The 20,889-nt window shown below is 34.5% G+C and overlaps 1 protein-coding gene across 15 annotated transcripts in view; it reads left to right on the top strand.

Annotated features, from left to right (window-relative positions):
- The window catches only part of MYCBP2 (MYC binding protein 2), a 293,673-nt gene that overhangs the window by 72,408 nt on the left and 200,376 nt on the right, over window positions 1–20,889 (top strand). For 14 of the 15 annotated variants that reach the window (XM_086709934.1, XM_086709939.1, XM_086709855.1 and 11 more), the window contains exons 13-18: window positions 650–814; window positions 3,093–3,251; window positions 8,874–9,078; window positions 11,978–12,123; window positions 12,459–12,560; window positions 20,528–20,635. In XM_086709934.1, the coding sequence (XP_086566060.1) occupies window positions 650–814; window positions 3,093–3,251; window positions 8,874–9,078; window positions 11,978–12,123; window positions 12,459–12,560; window positions 20,528–20,635 (885 nt within the window). The remainder of the gene's footprint in view (window positions 1–649; window positions 815–3,092; window positions 3,252–8,873; window positions 9,079–11,977; window positions 12,124–12,458; window positions 12,561–20,527; window positions 20,636–20,889) is intronic. The other variant, XM_086709899.1, reaches the window with a different exon arrangement.

Genomic DNA, 20,889 nt, shown 5'->3' on the forward strand with positions numbered 1-20,889 from the left:
TTATATACGTATATAGTTATATATGATGGTGAAATGGTGTTTATATATATATATACATATATATACACACACACACATATATATATATAATATATATATATGGAATAGTGTTAATAATGTGTAAATAGCTAATACAGAGATTGAGGTCCCCAGAAGTTTGTTAGAAATTGGTGTTTCTCGGGGCGCCTGGGTGGCGCAGTCGGTTAAGCGCCCGACTTCAGCCAGGTCACGATCTCGCGGTCCGTGAGTTCGAGCCCCGCGTCAGGCTCTGGGCTGATGGCTCAGAGCCTGGAGCCTGTTTCCGATTCTGTGTCTCCCTCTCTCTCTGCCCCTCCCCCGTTCATGCTCTGTCTCTCTCTGTCCCAAAAATAAATAAAAAATGTTGAAAAAAAAAAAAAATTAAATAAAAAAAAAAAAAAAAGAAATTGGTGTTTCTCATTGGAAATTTTAACATATAACAAAGAAAAGGATCTGACAGTGATAGCCTAAGTATTAATTAACCATATGAGGCTTGCAGGTTGACTCATTTTAATTGACATGTTGGGAATCCCAGGCCTTTGTGAAAATAAATAAAGTGTGTCATGAATGCATATATTTTTATTTATACATAGATGTCTTAAATTAATTTTGTTTTGTGTTATTTTTTAAGCTAAGAGCAGACGGCAATCAAAACCCTACAAACCTAAAAAGATAATTAAGATGGAAGGAAAGATTGTGGTGTACACAGCCTGCAATAATGGAAGTAGTTCTGTTATTTCTAAAGATGGAGAGCTATACATGTTTGGGAAAGATGCCATTTACTCTGACAGTTCAAGTAAGTTCAACTTAAATACATTTCACTTTTATACAAAGAAAGTCCAATACTAGACATTATATTGGAAAGATATGTCTAGGAAATTAACAGTTCTAGCATATTTTCTTTACTTTTTCCACATTTCTTTCAGCGACGGACCATACCTGCCTGTCCACCAAGCTGCGACACACTGTCAGTTCTCAATAAATATATACTGGATAAATGTACAAATTTTAATTGGTGTTAGCCAGCAGGATTTTAGCAAGCAATAGCTAGGCTAAATACTATTTTTAAACTATACAAGAGCCCACTCCCAAATTTTGATTCACTCTGTCAGTTGAGGCCAACTGAGGATCTAAGTATTACCACATTAAGGCAACTCACATATCGCTTGAGTAGAGTTCAACTTAATAATTAATTGCTAGAAATATTCCACACGTCATTTCCCCAGCATGAGACCATCACTTAAACTTCCAATCAGAAATTTTATTCTATTTTTCTTTTTACGAAGAAGTTCACAGGCTTTACATATTCACCTCATATAAAATCCTGCCAAGTGGCTGTCACAATCATACTCATTTCTTAAGGGCTAGAAAGAAAATCTAGCAACCAAATATGACAAATTTTTGCAATTAGAGTTTATAAATATAAAACTCTCTATTTGGCTAGTCCCACCCCACATATCCATTCATTACAGTAACTTTTGGTTTTTCAGTTACTCAGTCACATGGCAAGTAATTCTTAAGACTCTACATGTACAAGACAACTGTGCTGGGAACTGGGGATATAATAGTAAATACAGGAGAGAGAGACTCCTTCCATAACTATCTAAATAGGGAGATAAGTAACTCATCAATGATAAATCAGTTACATTACCAAAATCATTTCCCCAGGGTACTACCAAGAACATGTCATGTGAGCATCTAAATGAGTGTAGGGAAAGCTTTCCAAAGTAGTAGCTAAGGTAGAGCTGCACTGGCCAAGCTCCATGATTAGCCCTGCCTAAAACTACTGGCACTGTTCCCAGCAATAAGACAGGAAGGATTCACAAAATGTTGTATTTGTTTTGAGGGTCTGAGAGACAGTTGGGTATTATGCAACTTAAATATTAGATAAGTGTGGTTTAATGGTTATGGATACGGACCTAGATCCTGGCACTGCCACTTTTTAGTTGGCTAATAGCTAACTTAAATTTTTTAACTTTTCAGAGATTACTTTCACTTTTTTCATCTTCAAAAGGGAGCTAATGACAGCACCTGTTTCATATGGTTGTTATAAGATTATAGGAGATAATGCTTATGAAATGCTAAGCACAGAGCCTAGCATATGCAAGGGCCAAAACATGTCAGCTAGTACTATTAGTAATAATAAGTAATATTGCTAAATATACATATCGTTTTCAAGTATACTAAATACTAAAAATGGAAATTTTTGAGCTAAAAAGACCTAAGTAATATAGGGTGGAAGAGAAAGTCACCTTAGGAAAGTAGTATCTGAGAAAATAATAACATAATATTATAATAATAATAACAGCTTTCCCAAAGTCTGATATAAGAATTATGGTTTTTGTAATTTAAATAAAACAAATACTTGAGTTTTTAACTCTTTAGTATATAGTGGAAATACTCAACAATCTGATTTTTACTGTTGATTACTTGATAAGGTTAAAAATGCTTTAGTCAATTTAAAATTGATGCAAAAAATACTAAGCTTATATGGGTTGAATTTGGATATGGCACATACAATGAAAGTTATATGTGAATAAGTGAGGTTTAGGAGCTGGCTAAACTAGCTAGCTATTGGATTGTGGAAGAAAGCACTGTAGGTTAAAAAGGATTGAAAAATGCTGCTTTGGATCATCTCACAGGTTTCTACAGAAACAGTGTTATTTCAGTATTCCCCAGCAAGTATTTTATTTTGTTTTGCTGAGGCAAGTCAAAGCAGGTTAAGTACATGATTTATAAGCTCCTTTGTTCTTGGACCAGGAAAGTTTCAGAACTAGTGACCCTTCTGAGGGTTGTTGAGAAGTGTTGACATTTAGAGGAAACATTCAGGAGAAGCATTTGTCTGAAGTCTGGATGATAATGTGTTAAGATTTTGAAACTTCCTTACAAACCTACAAAATTAATTTGCTGATACCTGGCCAGTCTTTTGGCCATGTATTTCTCATTTTTGTGGGTTATTTTATCCCAGAAATAAAAAATTCTGTATTGAGGTGGTCCTTTTACAATACTGATGATTTACTAGACTCAGAAAGGTTTTATTGTTGTTTCTTACCAAATTTGTATCTTTCCTACAGGTTTGGTAACAGATTTGAAGGGTCATTTTGTAATTCAGGTAGCTATGGGCAAAGCCCATACTTGTGTTTTAATGAAGAATGGAGAAGTTTGGACATTTGGTGTAAATAATAAAGGACAGTGTGGACGAGACACTGGTGCCATGAACCAGGGGGGGAAAGGTAGGTGTTGGACATGTGGATATTAACTTTGTGGTCTCTTTTCATTAGGTTTTCAGAACAGTGTGGTAAAGAATCTTACTCTTCGAAACAAGTGGCTCTTTAATTTCATACTTATAAATTAGGAAAACCACTGAATTTCTTATTTATTTGGTATTATATCACTGAAACAATCGAGTATACTTTAGACTTTTAATTTTTGAGCAAATGAACTTGAATGTTTTTCTTTCTTTTTAAGTTTGTTTGTTTGTCTATTTATATATGTGTATGTATGTAATACAAGTAATCTCTGCACCCAACATGGGGCTTGTGCTCATGACCCTGAGATCAAGAGTCATATGCTCTTCCAACTGAGCCAGCCAGGCTCCCCTATTTTTCTTAATTTTATATAAAATGTAATAGCACCTCTTTGATTTAGCATTTTGGGTGACTATTCTAGAAAAGTGCATTTTTCAAACTCTTCATTATTAGTTTCTTTTATACCACACATTTTTCGTTTAGTTTTTTTTTTTTTTTTTTTTTTTTAAGTTTACTTATTTTGAGAGAGAAAGCGTGGAAAGGGCAGAGAGAGGGAGAGGGAGAATCCCAAGCAGGCTCCATCAGCAGAGCCTGATGCAGGGCTCGAACCCAAGCAGGGCTATATCATTACCTGAGCCAAAATCAAGAGTTGGACTCTCAACCCACTGAGCCACCCAGGCATCCCTACACATTTTCAGTTTTAGCCATATTTGGCAGCAGTCTGTCTGGCAAATATCATCTTCCTATTTAAGAGCACATGCTACCTGCAATTTAATCAGTTCCTGACAACTGAAAATGATCTTAAGAATATTTGACCCTTTACCAAGAGCTGAATTGTAGATGCACCTTATTCACCATATGCTTTTCCCTAACACAAAGGGTATTGACAGGAAGAAGAGTTTATCCTTTGTCATGCTTGTGGTTTTTTGGTGTTGGTAATGGTTTATGTCTACTTCATTCTTGCTCTCAATGTTTACTTCCAGCTGCTATCAGTGCTATCCTGTACCCTTCATTCCAATTGCTGGTTTTCTGTTTTTAATTTGGTGTGGGCTGAAGAATAGGAAATAAATACATATTATCAGAACCAAGTGTTGAATTGTGTTCAAAGTACAAAAGAGTTTGAGGATTAATATTTGAGGGTTAATATTTGTATGAATTAACATAAACAGGTTTGGGACCTTCTTGATAGCAGACTCATCTGAATATCAAGAGGCCACTATTTTTTTTTACCATATTCATATATGCGTGTTCTTAAAATGCTTTTGTTTTTAAAAAGAGTAAGGCTGTTAGAGCACATTGATTTTTAAATTTTTTTTTCAACGTTTTTATTTATTTTTGGGACAGAGAGAGACAGAGCATGAACGGGGGAGGGGCAGAGAGAGAGGGAGACACAGAATCGGAAACAGGCTCCAAGCTCCCAGCCATCCGCCCAGAGCCTGACGCGGGGCTCGAACTCAAGGACCGCGAGATCGTGACCTGGCTGAAGTCAGACGCTTAACCGACTGCGCCACCCAGGCGCCCCAGAGCACATTGATTTTTAAAAAGGAAGGAAGAACAAAAGAAAGGAATGAAATGGATTACTCCAAAATGGAAATATTTTTCTTCTTGCTAAAATACTGAACCATAGTTTTGGATAATACCTACTAGGCAGAAAGGAGAGAAACAGTTTAGTTTTCTATGTGTAATATAAATATATTTTCAGATTATGTTTTATAAAAGTTTTGAACTAAAAAAAATTATTTCCCTGTTATTCTGAAACTTTTATGAAAATTTGGCATATATTTACACCTATGTTTTAGAGTATTACTGTAAAATTTATAATAACCAAAATAAAATTATTAAAGGCTTTTTTTACTTTGTAAAAAATCACACCTACTCTGCTAGTAAGTATTGAATTAGAAAGCAGACTAGTAGTGTAATACATAAAATGAATACAGATTATATAGTCATAGGGAACATAAAGGGTTTTTATGTATCTTTTTTTAAAAGAAAGGAAAAGTACAGAAAATAAGATTATAATATGAAAAAATTGTGTATCTAGCACCATGCCTTATTTTTCAGTAAGAAAGTTATAGATAAGTGTCCTGTATTCTCCTTCCAAGATTTATTATTATACTCCCTCTTTCTCCAGACCAACCACAATCATAACTTTGATCCTGTCATATTTCTGTATTTTTACTTGTTCTTATATATTTTACATGTAAAATGTGTTACATACTCATGTTTTATATGTAAGATACTTTTATAAGTGCCAATCTATATTTTTCTGCAAATTAGGAGGTTTATTTATTTAGTCTCACCATTGTGTTTGAACTCTGTCCATGTTGGTACATATAAATCTAAATGATTCATGTTAAGTGCTGTGTAATAAACCATACCACTAACATGCCACAGTTTATCCATTCTCCTGCTGGTAGATGAGTTTATTTCTAATTTTTCATTCTTATCAATAATTTCAAAACCTCTTTTATTCATGTCTCCTGGCAAACATCTGAGATTTCTCAAGTGTAATTTCTGGTGTTGTAGATTTCAGCTTTGCTAGATTTTTCTTAAAAGAGTTTGAATCAATTTATACTCTGATTTTCCACATCACCCCTAGAGGTAGTATTAACATTCTGATTTTTGTCAGTTTGATGACTATGACATTCTATTTCATTATTTTTTTTAATTTGTTATATTGAAGTAAAACATACATGCATCAAAATACACATAAGTGAGGATCTTGATGAATTATCACAAACTGAACACATTCATGTAATCGGCACCTTAATCAAGAAATAGTATATTACCAGCACCCAAGGAATCCCCCTTTATGTTCCTCTCCAGTCACCATCTACCTCTCTAGATAACGGCTTAATTTAGTTTTGCATACTTTTGTATTTTATATAAATAGAATTATGTCACATGAACTTTTGTGTCTAGTTTCTTTTCACTCAACTTTGTTTATGAGATTCATTTATATTGTTACAAGCATTTATAGATTGTTCATTTTCATTGTTGTAATCAGTTGTGTGAATGTATACCACAGTTTTGGAATCTTTTTTCATGTTAATGGACATTTGGGTGGTTTCTAGTTTTGGTTTTTATGAATAAGGTTTCTATGAACATTCTAGTGAATGTTGGTGAAATTTGTATGCTTTTAGGCATATAACTATGAGTGGAGTGGCTGGGTCCCTTGTTTTTTTTTTTTTTTTAATTTGCTTTTCCTGATTGTTAGTAGTGTTAGACCATCTCTTCAAACTTCTCATTTTACTTGCCTTCTTAGTGATTTGTGGGAATTTTTTATATATTATATTGCATGTGTTGCACATATCTTTGACTAACTGGCTTAACCTTTGCATTTATTTTAGGTTTCTTTTGTTGTATATAATTTCTAAATTTTGGTGATAAGTTTTTCATTGCTTTTCTATATAAATTTTTTCTTTATATAGTCATGTTGGGGGCCTTTACTTTTAATATGAATTAGAATCAGTTTTTCTACTTGGTATTATGATTGGGATGCTTTGAATTTAGAGATTAATTTGGGGATAATAGTTATAGCATTGTTGGGATGATTAAATGCGTACGTAAACCCAAATGCAAGTAGACCCAAATGCAAGTAAGTGCTTAGTATGTTTTAGCTATCATGATTATTAAAAACAGGCACTCAAGCCTTCAGAGTTGCTTTATTCTAACTCTGTAAGTAGTTGTCCAGTACTTGGCTATTTAATTTCCTAGCCTGTACATAGATTAGAAGTGGCAGAGATTAAAAGAGGCTGTATATTCTACGAGTTTACTTCTTTTTTTTTTTTTTTTTTTTTTAACATTTTTTATTTATTTTTGGGACAGAGAGAGACAGAGCATGAACGGGGGAGGGGCAGAGAGAGAGGGAGACACAGAATCGGAAACAGGCTCCAGGCTCTGAGCCATCAGCCCAGAGCCCGACGCGGGGCTCGAACTCACGGACCGCGAGATGGTGACCTGGCTGAAGTCGGACGCTTAACCGACTGCGCCACCCAGGCGCCCCTACGAGTTTACTTCTTGATTAGACAGACCTATACTGAGTCTGTTACAAGTGATAAGAGAGTAAGGTTGACTAAGAATAAGAGATAAAATGAGTAAGGCATAACCTCGTCTTTGACGATCTAAGTCTAATAGGAAAAACAAACATAAAAATACTTTATTCCCATAAATTTACTCTTTTATTACAATCTCTTGTAACACTGTTTGTTTCTTCATAATTCTATCACAGTTGTATATTTACAGTTTTCTTGTATGGTATTTTGATAAAAAGTCTGTCTTTCTCGCTAGATTATAATAGCTCATTATCAGAGTCCTCACTGCCTAGAGCAGAGGTCTGCAAACCATAACCTGATGCTGTGTCTGCTCAGTGGCTTATTTCTGTGTGACTCTTCAAGCTAAGAATGGATTTTACATTTATAAGGAGTTATTTAAAAAAAAAAAATGTGACAGAGACTTGTGTAGCCTACAAAGCCTAAATTTTTTGCAGCGTGGCCCTTTACAAAAAAGTTTGCTGACTCTCATAAAGGAACACTTGGGTCATCCGGAGTAGATGTCTGATCTTTAAAAAGTTGAACAAGGGGCCCCTGAGTGGCTCATTCGGTTCAGGGTCCGACTTCCACTCAGGTCATGATCTCATGGTTTGTGAGTTCGAGCCCCGTGTTGGGCTCTGTGCTGACAGCTTAGAGCCTGGAGCCTGCTTTGGATTCTGTCTGCCTCTCTCTCTGCTCTTTCCCCTGCTTGCGCTCTATCTCTCTCAAAAATAAATAAACATTAAAAACAATTTTTTTTACAGTTGAGTGAATTATAACACAATTCTGTAAGTTGTAATTGAGGCATAAACAGGCTTTGAGGAAATAGTGACTAACTCCCTGCAAAAAGTAGTAAATCCTTTCATGGCAGATGATTTCCGGGCTAAGTTTTATTGAATGCTGAAGAGGAGTTTCTCTGGTAGATGAGGTAGAGCGAGGCATCTGGTAAATGAGGTAGAGAGATACAGATGGAGCAGGAATGAGCAAAGGCCCTGAGCATGTGAAAGGACATAGTATGTTTAGAAAGCAGAGGGAATTTAGGTTCAGACAGAATGTAGTTTGCATGGAAGAAATGAGGTTACAGAAAATTCAAGGGCCATGTTGTGACTAACTGTATCTTGCTGAAGAGTTTTGTTCTTTTAAAGACCATGGAAAAACATTGGAGGTTTGTAAATTGTGAAATCATAGGGTCAAGTATATGTTTTAAGAAGCTGATTACCAGTTGTGGAAGGATATTCTAGAGCGGAGGGACACATGGCTTAGAGCATAGTTGGGAGACTTTCTGTGGTCTGTTGAAGGACAGTGTTGGCAGTGAAGATGGAAAGGAGGGACTAAAATCAGCAAAAGTTAAAAGTGTGATTGGCATAAAGTAACGGCTAAGAGGGGTTCCTGCCTTCCCTCTTTTTGCAAAAAGGAAATGAGGAGAGCATTTATTTGTGGTCCCTAAATTAAATTATATTTTTGTTACTTTCTGTTTGAGCATTCTTTTGTATATTCATTTGGATTAGTATATGTGATGTGTGTTTTTTAAGACAGAATAATCTACATAAAGGTTACAAATTGATCTGTCATGTAGGGTTTGGCGTTGAAAATATGGCAACAGCAATGGATGAAGACCTGGAAGAAGAACTAGATGAGAAAGATGAGAAGTCCATGATGTGCCCTCCAGGCATGCATAAATGGAAGCTGGAACAGTGCATGGTGTGCACTGTCTGCGGAGACTGTACAGGTTATGGAGCCAGTTGTGTCAGTAGTGGGCGTCCAGACAGAGTCCCCGGAGGGTAAGAAAATGATTCATACTCAAAAAGTAAACTATGAGTAGAAAATGTGCAGAACACATTTCTTTTCAGAATTGTTCTGTGTTGTTTCATGAGGGCGTATTGGCATGTACGTGTAATTCTAGTAATTGTTTTCTATTATGATAGTTTCTAATTCAGTGTCATTTACGTTGCTTTTCTTTCTTTCATTCGATTCATTTAAACCATTATTTAAAACAAGTCAAAAGTTTCTTCAAGGCTTGGGCTGTGCCTTAATTTGTATTCTTTTTCTAAGACTGCTTTAATACCATATATCTTTTCATTTTTGTTGAACATGAATCTTTTCTGGATAGAAGTATCAAATATCATGTAAAATATTCAATTAGAGACATAATTTTCATTTAAATTAAATTTATGTTCGCAATTTTGGGTGTTCTAGGAATTGTCACTTCTTTTTTTTTTAAATTTTTTTTTTTTTCAACGTTTTATTTTTTATTTTTGGGATAGAGAGAGACAGAGCATGAACAGGGGAGGGGCAGAGAGAGAGGGAGACACAGAATCGGAAACAGGCTCCAGGCTCTGAGCCATCAGCCCAGAGCCTGACGCGGGGCTCGAACTCCCGGACCGCGAGATCGTGACCTGGCTAAAGTCGGACGCTTAACCGACTGCGCCACCCAGGCGCCCCAGGAATTGTCACTTCTTAAGTTACATTACACCTATTTGTATTTATCCCCTTATACTCTTTTTGGATCTTTTTCCCCCCCAGAATCCTATATTATCATTATTTTAAAGTTAATATGTATGCGAATTTGGCAGAATCAGAATGCAATTTTTCCCTAGAATTTTGGGTCCTATTTTTGTTACCAATATAACATAATGGGGCATTCTTTGTAAGGAAATTAATTATGGTAGATCTTTGTATTATGATAGACCTGATCTTTGTAAGATCAGATTAGTTATGATAATTAGCAGACTTCGGGAAGTGGGGGCAGGGGATCTTGTGAAGAAAAGCCCAGAGCTGGGACAGCCACCCCTGCATCTCTGACCTCCCTCTCTGATACCTCTTTAAGTAGTCAGATACTTCCTCCCACATAATGTCTGCATCTACTATGAGTGTATTTCTAGATTTGTACTTGGCCTAACATAGGAAAATAAATCACATATAACAAGCCTTTATTTTAGGCTGTTGTAATGATTATGATTTTTTAACAATAAATTTTTTTTGGCATTCTCAGCATATGTAAGAACATTTTGGCTCTCTATCAAAGAATACTGTTTCTTCTACAAAGCTATATGTTTGGCTCTGTTTGCTATATTTAAGTCTCTAATTGTTTATTTTTAATATAATTTGGATACAGAAAGAGTCTATGATTTTTTTTTAAATAGTATTGGAGTTGAAATGTGTCCTCCTGCATCTTTCCCAAGCTATTTCCATTAAAATCAAGTGTCCCCAATCTCTGAACATGAGCTGTTGATAAGTATCATAAATGAATTTCTGGATTCTCTGATCTTTCCTGAAATTAGTTATTATTCTTTATGTGCTTTTCCCCAGAGATTTACTATCAGTTTCCAATAATTTATAGACCTAAATGGACAGTACCTAACCAAATACAATAGTTTCTTTATTAATGAGGCAGAAATGAATAAATGAAATAAAATCACTATAGGACTATATGCCAGGACACTCTGCACCATTAAAAATGACTTCAAATTATTATAAAATTGTGACTGTATATCTTAGAATAAATTTAGAATGCCACATTATCTTTGAAACAGTTCCCACAGACAATTCTGTAGGGCATACTGGTTCATCAGTTTTTACTCCAATGGTTAGTGATCCTCCAAAATGTCGGTACTGCTTGCATTTTAAACCCAGGAGTTTCACAGGGCTGTGTCTTTCAAAACTGCTGCCAGGTAGATCCTTTCTCTTGTACCACCACAAATCTGGATAACCACAGGCTTAGTGAAGCCGTCTAAAGGTTTTCAGTTCCAGTCCAACAAATAACATGAAAGCTATGACTTCTACATCTATGAAATATGTGACTAAGAAGTTAGTTGTTCACTGACCCTGTAGCCAACTTCTGGGAGTGTTCTAGTCTTCCTTGTGTGGTAATCAAATGTCATACACTTAGTTCAAAACTGATAAGAAAAAAGACAAAGAAGAAGGAAAAAAACAGGTAATTGGACACAGTAAGAGGAGAGAATGAGAGATGATGGCATATAAAGAAGGGAGGGAAAAGGAGACGTAATGTATGAAGCTGGCAAGCTGGGTTCACTTATTGATGGCTATCCACACATTCCTTAAGTTAGTTGATGGAGAATAGTGTTGTTTGGTAACCAACTAACTCATCCAGACCATTTAATAGTAAACTGCTGGTGCTTTACTAATTGTGATAACTTTTAAAAATATTTGTTAATAGTGGTTTTGAAGATAGCAGAATCCATTTGTATTTTCTGTAGGAAGATACCAGTTATACCCATGAGGAGCTTAATAAACTCTTGGGTTTGTTTTTTTTTTTTTAACTTTATTTATTTATTTTGAGAGGGAGAGAAAGAGCATGTGAGAGTACGAGAGAGGCAGAGAGAAAGGGAGAGAGCGAGAATCCCAAGCAGGCTCCACACTGTCAGCACAAAGCCTGACCTAGGGCTCGAACTCACAAACCGTGAGATGATGACCTGAGCCGAAACCAAGAGTTAGACATTTAACTGGCTGAACTACCCTGGCACCCCTAAATCTTGTTTTTTGTTATTCCGTCTATTTATACCTATTCAGTTCTTTAAAATTGGCACATCCTGATCTGAAGGAGTGATTTCATTGCTGACTCAAGTAACTTAATTTCAAAAACGCAGAAAAGATGGTTCTAGAAAAGAGTTTTAAGGAAAGAGTAGAAGGATTTCAGGTACTTTTTTTCTTTTTTTAAAGGATCTGTGGTTGTGGTTCCGGAGAATCTGGCTGTGCTGTGTGTGGGTGTTGCAAGGCATGTGCAAGAGAGTTGGATGGTCAGGAGGCAAGACAAAGAGGAATTCTTGATGCTGTGAAAGAAATGATACCTTTAGATCTTCTGTTAGGTAATTTGATGGATTGTGCTATACATCTTGTCCTATATCTTGTACTATACATCAGTTTAGTAATTAAACAATTTATATTAGTATATGTTAAAAAATTAATAGTTAACTATTCAGTACTGCTTGTATGGTAACTGACAATATGTCATTAATTAAAGGATAAGGTTCTTTTCCTCTTTTTTTGCTAAGATTCTTCGAGTAAAAATAATTTGTGTTTTCATTGGTGTTTTGTTAGCTTTTACTTTCTTGAATTTCGCATAGTTCTCTCATAATTATTATTGTATCTGTCTATATGTGTTTTTTTGTTTTGTTTTGTTTTTGTTTGGTAAATCATCTAGCTGTCCCAGTGCCTGGGGTTAACATTGAAGAACACCTTCAGTTACGACAAGAAGAAAAAAGGCAGCGTGTAATCAGGAGACACAGATTAGAGGAAGGAAGAGGTAAGATGGAGCTGCATCAATTTTCTTACCCTATCCTGAGACCACTGAAAAGTTTATAGTAACTCATGAAAATAGTACAAAAAATATTCAGGGTATTTAAAGTTGTGCTAATCAATAGAGCATTTATTTATAGAGTAAGACAACCATATTAAGAATTGTGCCATCTGTCTTTAGCAATGGCAACTTTAAAAAAAATATATGAACTTTAAAAACTGATGTTTTACCCAGAGTTTGGACTCATGGTTGTTATTTAACCATGAACAACAAATTAACTTAATAATAGTATTTTAGTTTCTGTTTTCTTAGTTGTCTATGATCATTATCATTTGAGCATGTTCCCAACATTCTTCTTTCAATCCAGTGCATTATTATGCTTATGTATGTCTTTTTTGAAAAAATCTTATTCTAGTTATGAACAAGAAGGGTAAATTGGAGAGTTTGCAGGTTTTAATTGGAAAGATAGATCTATTGTTTCTCTTTTCCTCATTGTTTATGACCAGTTCGCAGGCCTGAAAATACATTTCACTGTGGTTATAATAGATATTTTAGTATACATTCAACAAGCAGAGATAAATATAAATATCACTAGAGCTGTTGTTGCCCAGTAGAATCTTTTCTTTGTAGGATTGAGACAGATGGTTACAGAGATCTGTGATTTTATTCCTCTGCTGGACAAAATCTTGATTGGAAATATTTACTGATATTGTGTATTTTAAATGCTTATTAGAAATGACATGATTTGATACATGAGATAAAACCAATTATCCATTTAACCGCCATTACAGATTTTTTTTCTAGGCACTTTTTTTTAATGTAAAATGGAGAAAGTCATAAAATATGTATATATATAGCACACATGTATAAATTTTATTTTTATTAAACTTAAGTTGTAAAACATACTTGGAACTTGAAGATTGTTCATTATATCTGATCTGATAAACAATATTGATTAGTTGACACAGGAATATTTGGTGTTTGGCCGTGTTTATATAAAATCATTACTTTCAAAGCAATTTATGTTAATAAGAATGTATATACTGGCATTATTTACAGTATATAAATATTTGGGAAATTACATATTAAATGTTTTATAGAAAATAGGGTAAAATTTAAGTTGTAGGTCTTTATGACATAGTAATTGAGTGCTAATTTCTTTTATGTTAGTTATATGGTTTGTTTAAGGATAATTATCACTGCATCTTTTTACAACCTGCTTTGTGTTTTTTGGGAAATATTAGCTTGAATCCATATGACTTGACCTACAAAACCCAGCAATTTCCTACGTATCAACCAAAGTATAGCAAATTAACACAAAAGTATTGTGATAATTTTCTCCTTCTGTAAAACTATTTTTCTCTAGCTAGTGTATCTCTGCATAATAGAAGTAAAAGAACACTGATTATGCATTAGTTCAACAAAATTTTGTGATTGCAGAATGTTCTTTTGCCATTTATTTATTTTTTAAAGTTTATTATTTATTTTGAGAGAGAGAAAGAGAGAGAGCACCAGCAGGGGAGAGGCAGAGAGAGAGAGAGTGTGAGAGAGAATCCCAAGCAGGCTCTGCACTATCATCTCGGAGCCCGACATGGGGCTCAAACTCACAATCCCTGAGATCATGACCTGAGCCGAAATCAAGAGTTAGACACTTAACCAACTGAGCCACCCAGGTGCCCCCTGCCGTTTATTTTAAGATGTGTCATAGACCTTAAAAACATAAATTCTAATCTTTTAAAGGTTTAAAAACTCCATTATTTAGATATTTACAGGAATTATATTACTGTGTTTGATTTTACAAACACAGATTTATGTTATAGGCAGTTCATGTATCTTTTCTGACAATTCCATTTCGTCTGCAGTCCTCAGTATATAGAAAGACTTCTTCAGATTATTGGTGCACAAAAAGTTTGTTTTTATTTTTTGGATGGATGAGCTCTTTTCTTACACATACGATCTTCTTTTATTTCTGTTAAAATGCAATATATAGTAAATATCTTTTCTTGATGGGTTAGGATCTTCATTATGGACCTTAATTATGGCATTCATTGCCTTACATGCTACTGAAATTTGTGCATATTCATGTCCTTGCTTTGCACAGTCACCATGGTTACTATGGAATCATGCAGTAAGGACATAGTTACAATCCACATGTGTTTCATTTAACACAGTACAGTGCAGAGAGAAGCATGCTTAGAAATTTTATTTTGTAAAAACACTTTTAAATAAGAATTTCAACTTTGTACCCCCTTTTTAAAAGTCAGACTTCAGGGGAACTTGAGTGGCTTAGTCAGTTGAGTGTCCAGCTCTTGATTTCAGCTCAGGTCGTGATCTCATGGTCGTGAGTTGGAGTCCTGCATGGGGCTCTGCGCTGAGCGTGGAGTCTGCTTAAGATTCTCTCCCTCTCTCTCTCTCCCCTCCCCTGCACCCGTGGTCTCTCTCTCTCTCAAAAAGTAAAAATAAAAAGTCAAACTTCAGTTTCATATTCAATGATTTTAGAAAATTCGTATACCATATTAAATAATTTAAAATCAGTATGTTGATATGATACTTTTATATTATCTTTATATTCTTTCCCAGCATATCATTATAAGAAATTTTATAGGAAAGACAAATTTTTATAAGAAAACAAAATATACACAGAAATATACCCACACTTGCATAGGAAAAAAGCTAGAAAGGTAAATACCAAAATGTTAGTAGTGTTTTAGTTCCTGAAAAGTAAGTTTACAGGTGATTTTGTATTTTGTTCTTTACAGTGTTTTTTAAATAATCTAAGAGTTATGTTTTAAAACTTAGGCCATTGTTTCTTAAAAAAATAATAAAGACTAGTTCTAAGTCATTTAAATGTTACCTTTGCTTTTTAAAAAATATTTTTATTTTAATTGGATAGAGCAATCCCTTTCAGGTACTGTGCTGTTTTCATTATGTTAGGGCAGTGGTTCTCAAAGTGTCTCAAAGGGACCAGCATCACTGGGCACTTATTACAATAGCCTGTTCTCAAACCCACGTCAGACCTACTGAATCAGAAATTCAGGGAGCAGAGCCCAGCAAACTGTTTGAACAAGCTTACCAGGTAATTCTGTGTGTGCTAAAGTGTGAGAACTGCTCCAGGGACCTTCTACATCAGAATACCTGGGCCTGGGTCACAATTTCTGCATTCTGCTTAAGGAGCTACAGAGAATAGTTTGTCTTGTTTTGTCTTCACAAGGAGGAGGAATGCCAAATAAATTTTTAGTGTTCCAACTGCCACACATACCTGTGGGGTTTTTTTCCTTAGCCTTTGCTTAGTACTTTTTAGATACTAACAGTTTAGTGATATTAGTAATTATACTCATTAGTAATTGTCTTTTACTTGTGTTGAAATTTCAGAACTTCAGGATTAGATTATAATGAATTATTTTACTTGATTCATCTGTCCCATCCTATTTATCAAGTTTGTGTTATTTCAAAGTTGATCAGAATTTTAGAACCTAGTTCTTACATTAAAACTTGGCTCAGGGGCGCCTGGTTGGCTCAGTCGGTTAAGCATCCGACTTCAGCTCAGGTCATGATCTCGTGGGTTCGTGAGTTCAGGCCTCATGTCGGGCTCTGTGCTGACAGCTTGGAGCCTGAAGCCTGCTTCGGATTCTGTGTCTCCCTCTCTCTTTGCCCCTCCCCCGCTCAGGCTCTGTCTCTGTCTCAGAAGTAAATAAACACTAAAAAAAAAAAAAAACTAAAACATAAACAAAAAAACTTGGCTCAGACTCAGGCCTATTGATGTAATTTAGCTGCTGTTTATAACATAGTCTTCTATAATGGAATATGCTATTGAAACCTGAAAGAGCAGCGTTATTACTGCATCTTTATTATTTTAGAACTTTGTCTTTATATTTTTTATATTATTCTTTTAGATGATATTTTTCTTAAATGTATTATTCTTAGGTACCAGTATATTCATTTGCTTTTGTTTCAGTGACATTTGTGACAATTTTTTTTTATTTTTTTAACTTTTTTTTTTTTTTTTTTTTACTTATTTTTGGGACAGAGAGAGACAGAGCATGAACGGGGGAGGGGCAGAGAGAGAGGGAGACACAGAATCGGAAACAGGCTCCAGGCTCCGAGCCATCAGCCCAGAGCCTGACGCGGGGCTCGAACTCACAGACCGCGAGATCGTGACCTGGCTGAAGTCGGACGCTCAACCGACTACGCCACCCAGGCGCCCCATTTGTGACAATTTTTAAAGCTTTTTAGTTTATACAGGGTTGATTGATAATTTAAATTTTCTGAGTCTTATTTTAACTTTATAGGTGAGATGCTCGTCCATGGAATTTTTAAGTAGAACTCTAATTCATCAGAAGAACTACTGGGTGGTTGTGTCAGTGATCTTATCTTTATATTCCTTCTCAGTGCTCTATTGTAGGGAAAACTAAGCTCAAATAATGTTGGATATTTTTCCTTCTTTCTTCTCCCCTAAATGTCATCAAACTTTCAAAATTGTGAGCTGTAGATGGGGTGAGCTTATGTCCTGGCTTGCCTGGCAGTCCCATTTTGTGCTGACTGTCTAGGCCCTGTTAACTCTCAGTAGAGTTTCACTTTGATAACGGGTTATGTGGTTAGCAAGGCTGTATAGCATGGCAGTTCAGAGTATACATTCTGATGTTAGGCTTTGGTTCAGATCCTGGCTTCTTAAGTTTTGCTGGGGATAGATAACCCTGGAGTTTAATCACTCTGAACCTTCACTTCCTTACCTTTAAAATGAGGGTGACAACTGTACATACCTGAGTAGGGATGTTAATGAAGATTAAATGATATACATGAAAATACCTTACATAGACTAAGCCCAAAGTAAGTGTTTGATAATGATGATAATGGTAATGATAATGATGATGCTAGTGGAGTTGGGCTATTTAGTGGACTTGTATTTTCTTTGGATTTGATTCTTTTTGCCCTGGCCTTGACTTGATTGCTTTTCTCACGACATTGGGATGCTAATCACAAAACTTTGGTTATTATTAACAAAACCCCCACAGCTTCTGTAGAATAAAACAGATTCCATTTTGATAAGGAAGAAAAATTAGTTTGTTATAGTTACAAGTTGGAATGTAAAAACAATTCTATTATAGTTAGTCTAATTTCAGAGTAATTGAGTTGGGGTTGCTATTGATTTTTAAGCCCCTAAAACTATTAAGTTTTCTGATTTGACATATTAAATCCAATATTAGCTGATCTTTCAATGTTATATGAAAGCCCCTTTTTAAATTAAAATGTATAAAGCCTCTCTCTTTACTCCTTTTTTCTGTTCCCTACCCCCATTTCCCCCCCACATCTATGAACCTTTGTAGTAGTACTACTACTACCTTTATTAGGTGTCAGCTTATGCATAATTTTCTTGTACCCTGAAACTCCCTGCATGCGCATCCTTAAGGTTTGCTGGCTACCCCCTTCAGTGTGCTTAATTTTGTCATAGCACACGGTCATAATTTCTTCTTGAGCTGAGCATAAACTCTTACCTGCTTAAAGCAGAGATAGTATCTTGTTTTTCCAAGAGTTCCCAGGACTTAGTGTGGTGCATGAAATTGTTCAGTACTAGTATGTCTTTGTTGACTAATTGAAAACATTTCAGGGAGTTCTCATCACCTTTACAATAAAGTTTCATGGTAGAAAAAGACTTTAATTATTATATGTATCTCCAAACTCATTTCCCACCATTTTCTGCTTCATAACTCTATATTCCATCCATTTCAGCTAGGTGTGTTTTTAATGACTGTATAATATTGTTTAATCTCTGAATGCTTTTACAAATCCTGTTTCTTTTGCCTGAAATGTCCTCTCTTCCTTCTCTCTTGGCAAACTTTTTCTCATTCTTTCATCCAAGTTGAGTGATCACTTTTCATCCTTCAGGATGTGTATGGATTTCCTTTATCAAACATATTCTTCGTTTTTATTTCTTTCTTCCCTAATGGACTGAATTCTGAGATCTCTTTGTCATGATATTCATGATACATGATACCTGGTATCTATTACATTAAAGATAAAAAAATGGCAAATAAGTGAATGACTGAACTATGGTTATACAAAAAATTATTTTAGTCCATGGGACATAAGAGTATTTTAGAACCTGGCAGTCTGGTATTATAAACAGTGATTTAAATTGAGCTCAAATGGTATACTTTCTGGTGTGATTGCCCGTGAGCCTTCTAAATTTTTATATGAAAAGATTCTAAAAAGATTGAATTTAGTGAGAAGCTCAAAAACTATGAATATTATGAATGTAATATTTTTATGGGAAGACAAATATCCCAAGCAAATCATAGAATTCAAAAAAAGGTAATATAACTTAATATTACTGTTATTTTGATATTTATAATTCATTTGGGTAGTTGGAAAGTGTGTTAATGCTTTTTAGAGTGATTTATATTCTTTGCTTTAGTAAATTAATTGAAAATGAATGCTTGTTGAAGAAATAAGACATTTTGTTCATATTTGTATAATCTTAGCTTGAAAATAATTGCTACTGCATTACTAGAAAATAATATTTAATTTTTCTATTAACTTTAAATTAGCATATTTCTACCTATAGTGATCATAGAATATGTTATTCTTGGTTTTTCATAGAATTGGTGCTGCTTGCATTTTTATCTGTATCTTGAGACATAATTAAAATTTATTTTTCCTACCCATTTTTTAATATTTGATGAAGGGTGCTTTGGTGTCAAATTTTATAATAGGGCAATAGTTTTATGTTGTTCCGTTGCTAGAAAAAATAATTATAGCTGAAGAGATACAGAGAATCAAGAAAAAACTGGCTTTAATTAAAAACATTCAGTGCTTATATACTGTCAGTTCCTTTTTCATATACTGGTAACTTCTTAACGGTCAAATGTAGAGTATTTTGGAATTTGCAGGCATTTTTGATGTTGCTCAAACTCAAAGAATGTGTAGTTCTATAAGAACTAAAATTTTAAGATATAATTTAAAGTTTTCCATTCTTTTCAAGGTAATGATAATAAGGAAAAACAAATTTTAAATTTTATTAAAATTAATTTTGCTATTGGTTATTTTCTTGGATATAAGTGGAAATAACTATAATCTGTATGAATGTGCATTTGTATATGTGTATTTGTGTACATAGTGGAACTTCAGAAAGAAATTACTTTATCAGAGAATGGTTAGTGTTCCAAAATGTTACTTGGGTTAGCTTCCCCTCTTCAGCATCAATGTGAAGCTCAGCTTATCCTTGTTTCTGATTTTGTGTATGTGGTTAACAGAAGTCACATATAGTTAGATTTATTCTTTTTAGAAGATTATATATATCTTCTATAATGCTGACTTCATAAAGTAGTGATTTTATACACACACACACACACACACACACACACGCACGCACACACAAATGTGTGTCCGTATGTGTATATGTACATATCAGATCATACTAATTTTTGGTTTGGTTTTGTTTTTTGCTTTCGTGATTTCTTACCTCTATGACAGAATGTATTAAGTCGATAACATTTTTCTTGGTTTTGTAGGAAGACTGATGTGGATTTTAAATCTTGAAGACTGTTAAAATTTAATCTTTTAAAAATTAGTTGGCTTTGTATTTTAATTGGAGAAATGTTTGTTTTCAATGAATGTTTGGTTTACTAAGTTTGAATATATATGATATTAAAAGTATTTATAAGATAATTTGATTTATTAATTGAACTTTCTGATTATATACTTGAGACTTAGGAGCTACATGATACTTTTATGAATATAAAAGATAGAAATTATACTTTATCAACTGTATTTCAGATGTTAAAACTTGTCTGTGGAATGGTGAATAGGTTATTATTGGGGGTGGAGGAAGTTAACGTGGGGGAATTGGGAGACAAGTATAATGTCTAAAACAGTAAAGAATAAATTTCCATACTTTTACTTTGAATTATTTTTGTTCATTGTAGTGTTTTCATTTTGTGAGCTTTTCTATGCACATACAAAATGTTTCTCCTCAGGCCCCCTTGTATTTGCTGGTCCTATTTTTATGAACCATCGAGAACAGGCTCTAGCCAGACTCAGATCCCATCCAGCTCAGCTAAAGCATAAACGGGACAAGCACAAAGGTATTTGGTCTTCCTTATCAATTAGGTGGGATACTTCCCCCGTTTCCTCCACTCATTTGAATTTTGTCTCTGGGAAAATGCACAAACCTAATTCTTCTACTTTGCTTCTATCATTATATAGCCTGAGGAGAAAGAACATGCTGAAAGTTGTACTGTTTGTCAATGACTGTCAATCTTATTTCTTTTTATTTGTTAACTTTAATAAAGAAGACATTTTATGGTGTATCTTTTTCTTTCCCATTTCTTTTCCAATT

Source organism: Puma concolor, chromosome A1 (assembly GCF_028749965.1).
Source record: "Puma concolor isolate L17-30 chromosome A1, mPumCon1.1.hap2, whole genome shotgun sequence".
Taxonomy (NCBI): Eukaryota; Metazoa; Chordata; class Mammalia; order Carnivora; family Felidae; genus Puma; species Puma concolor.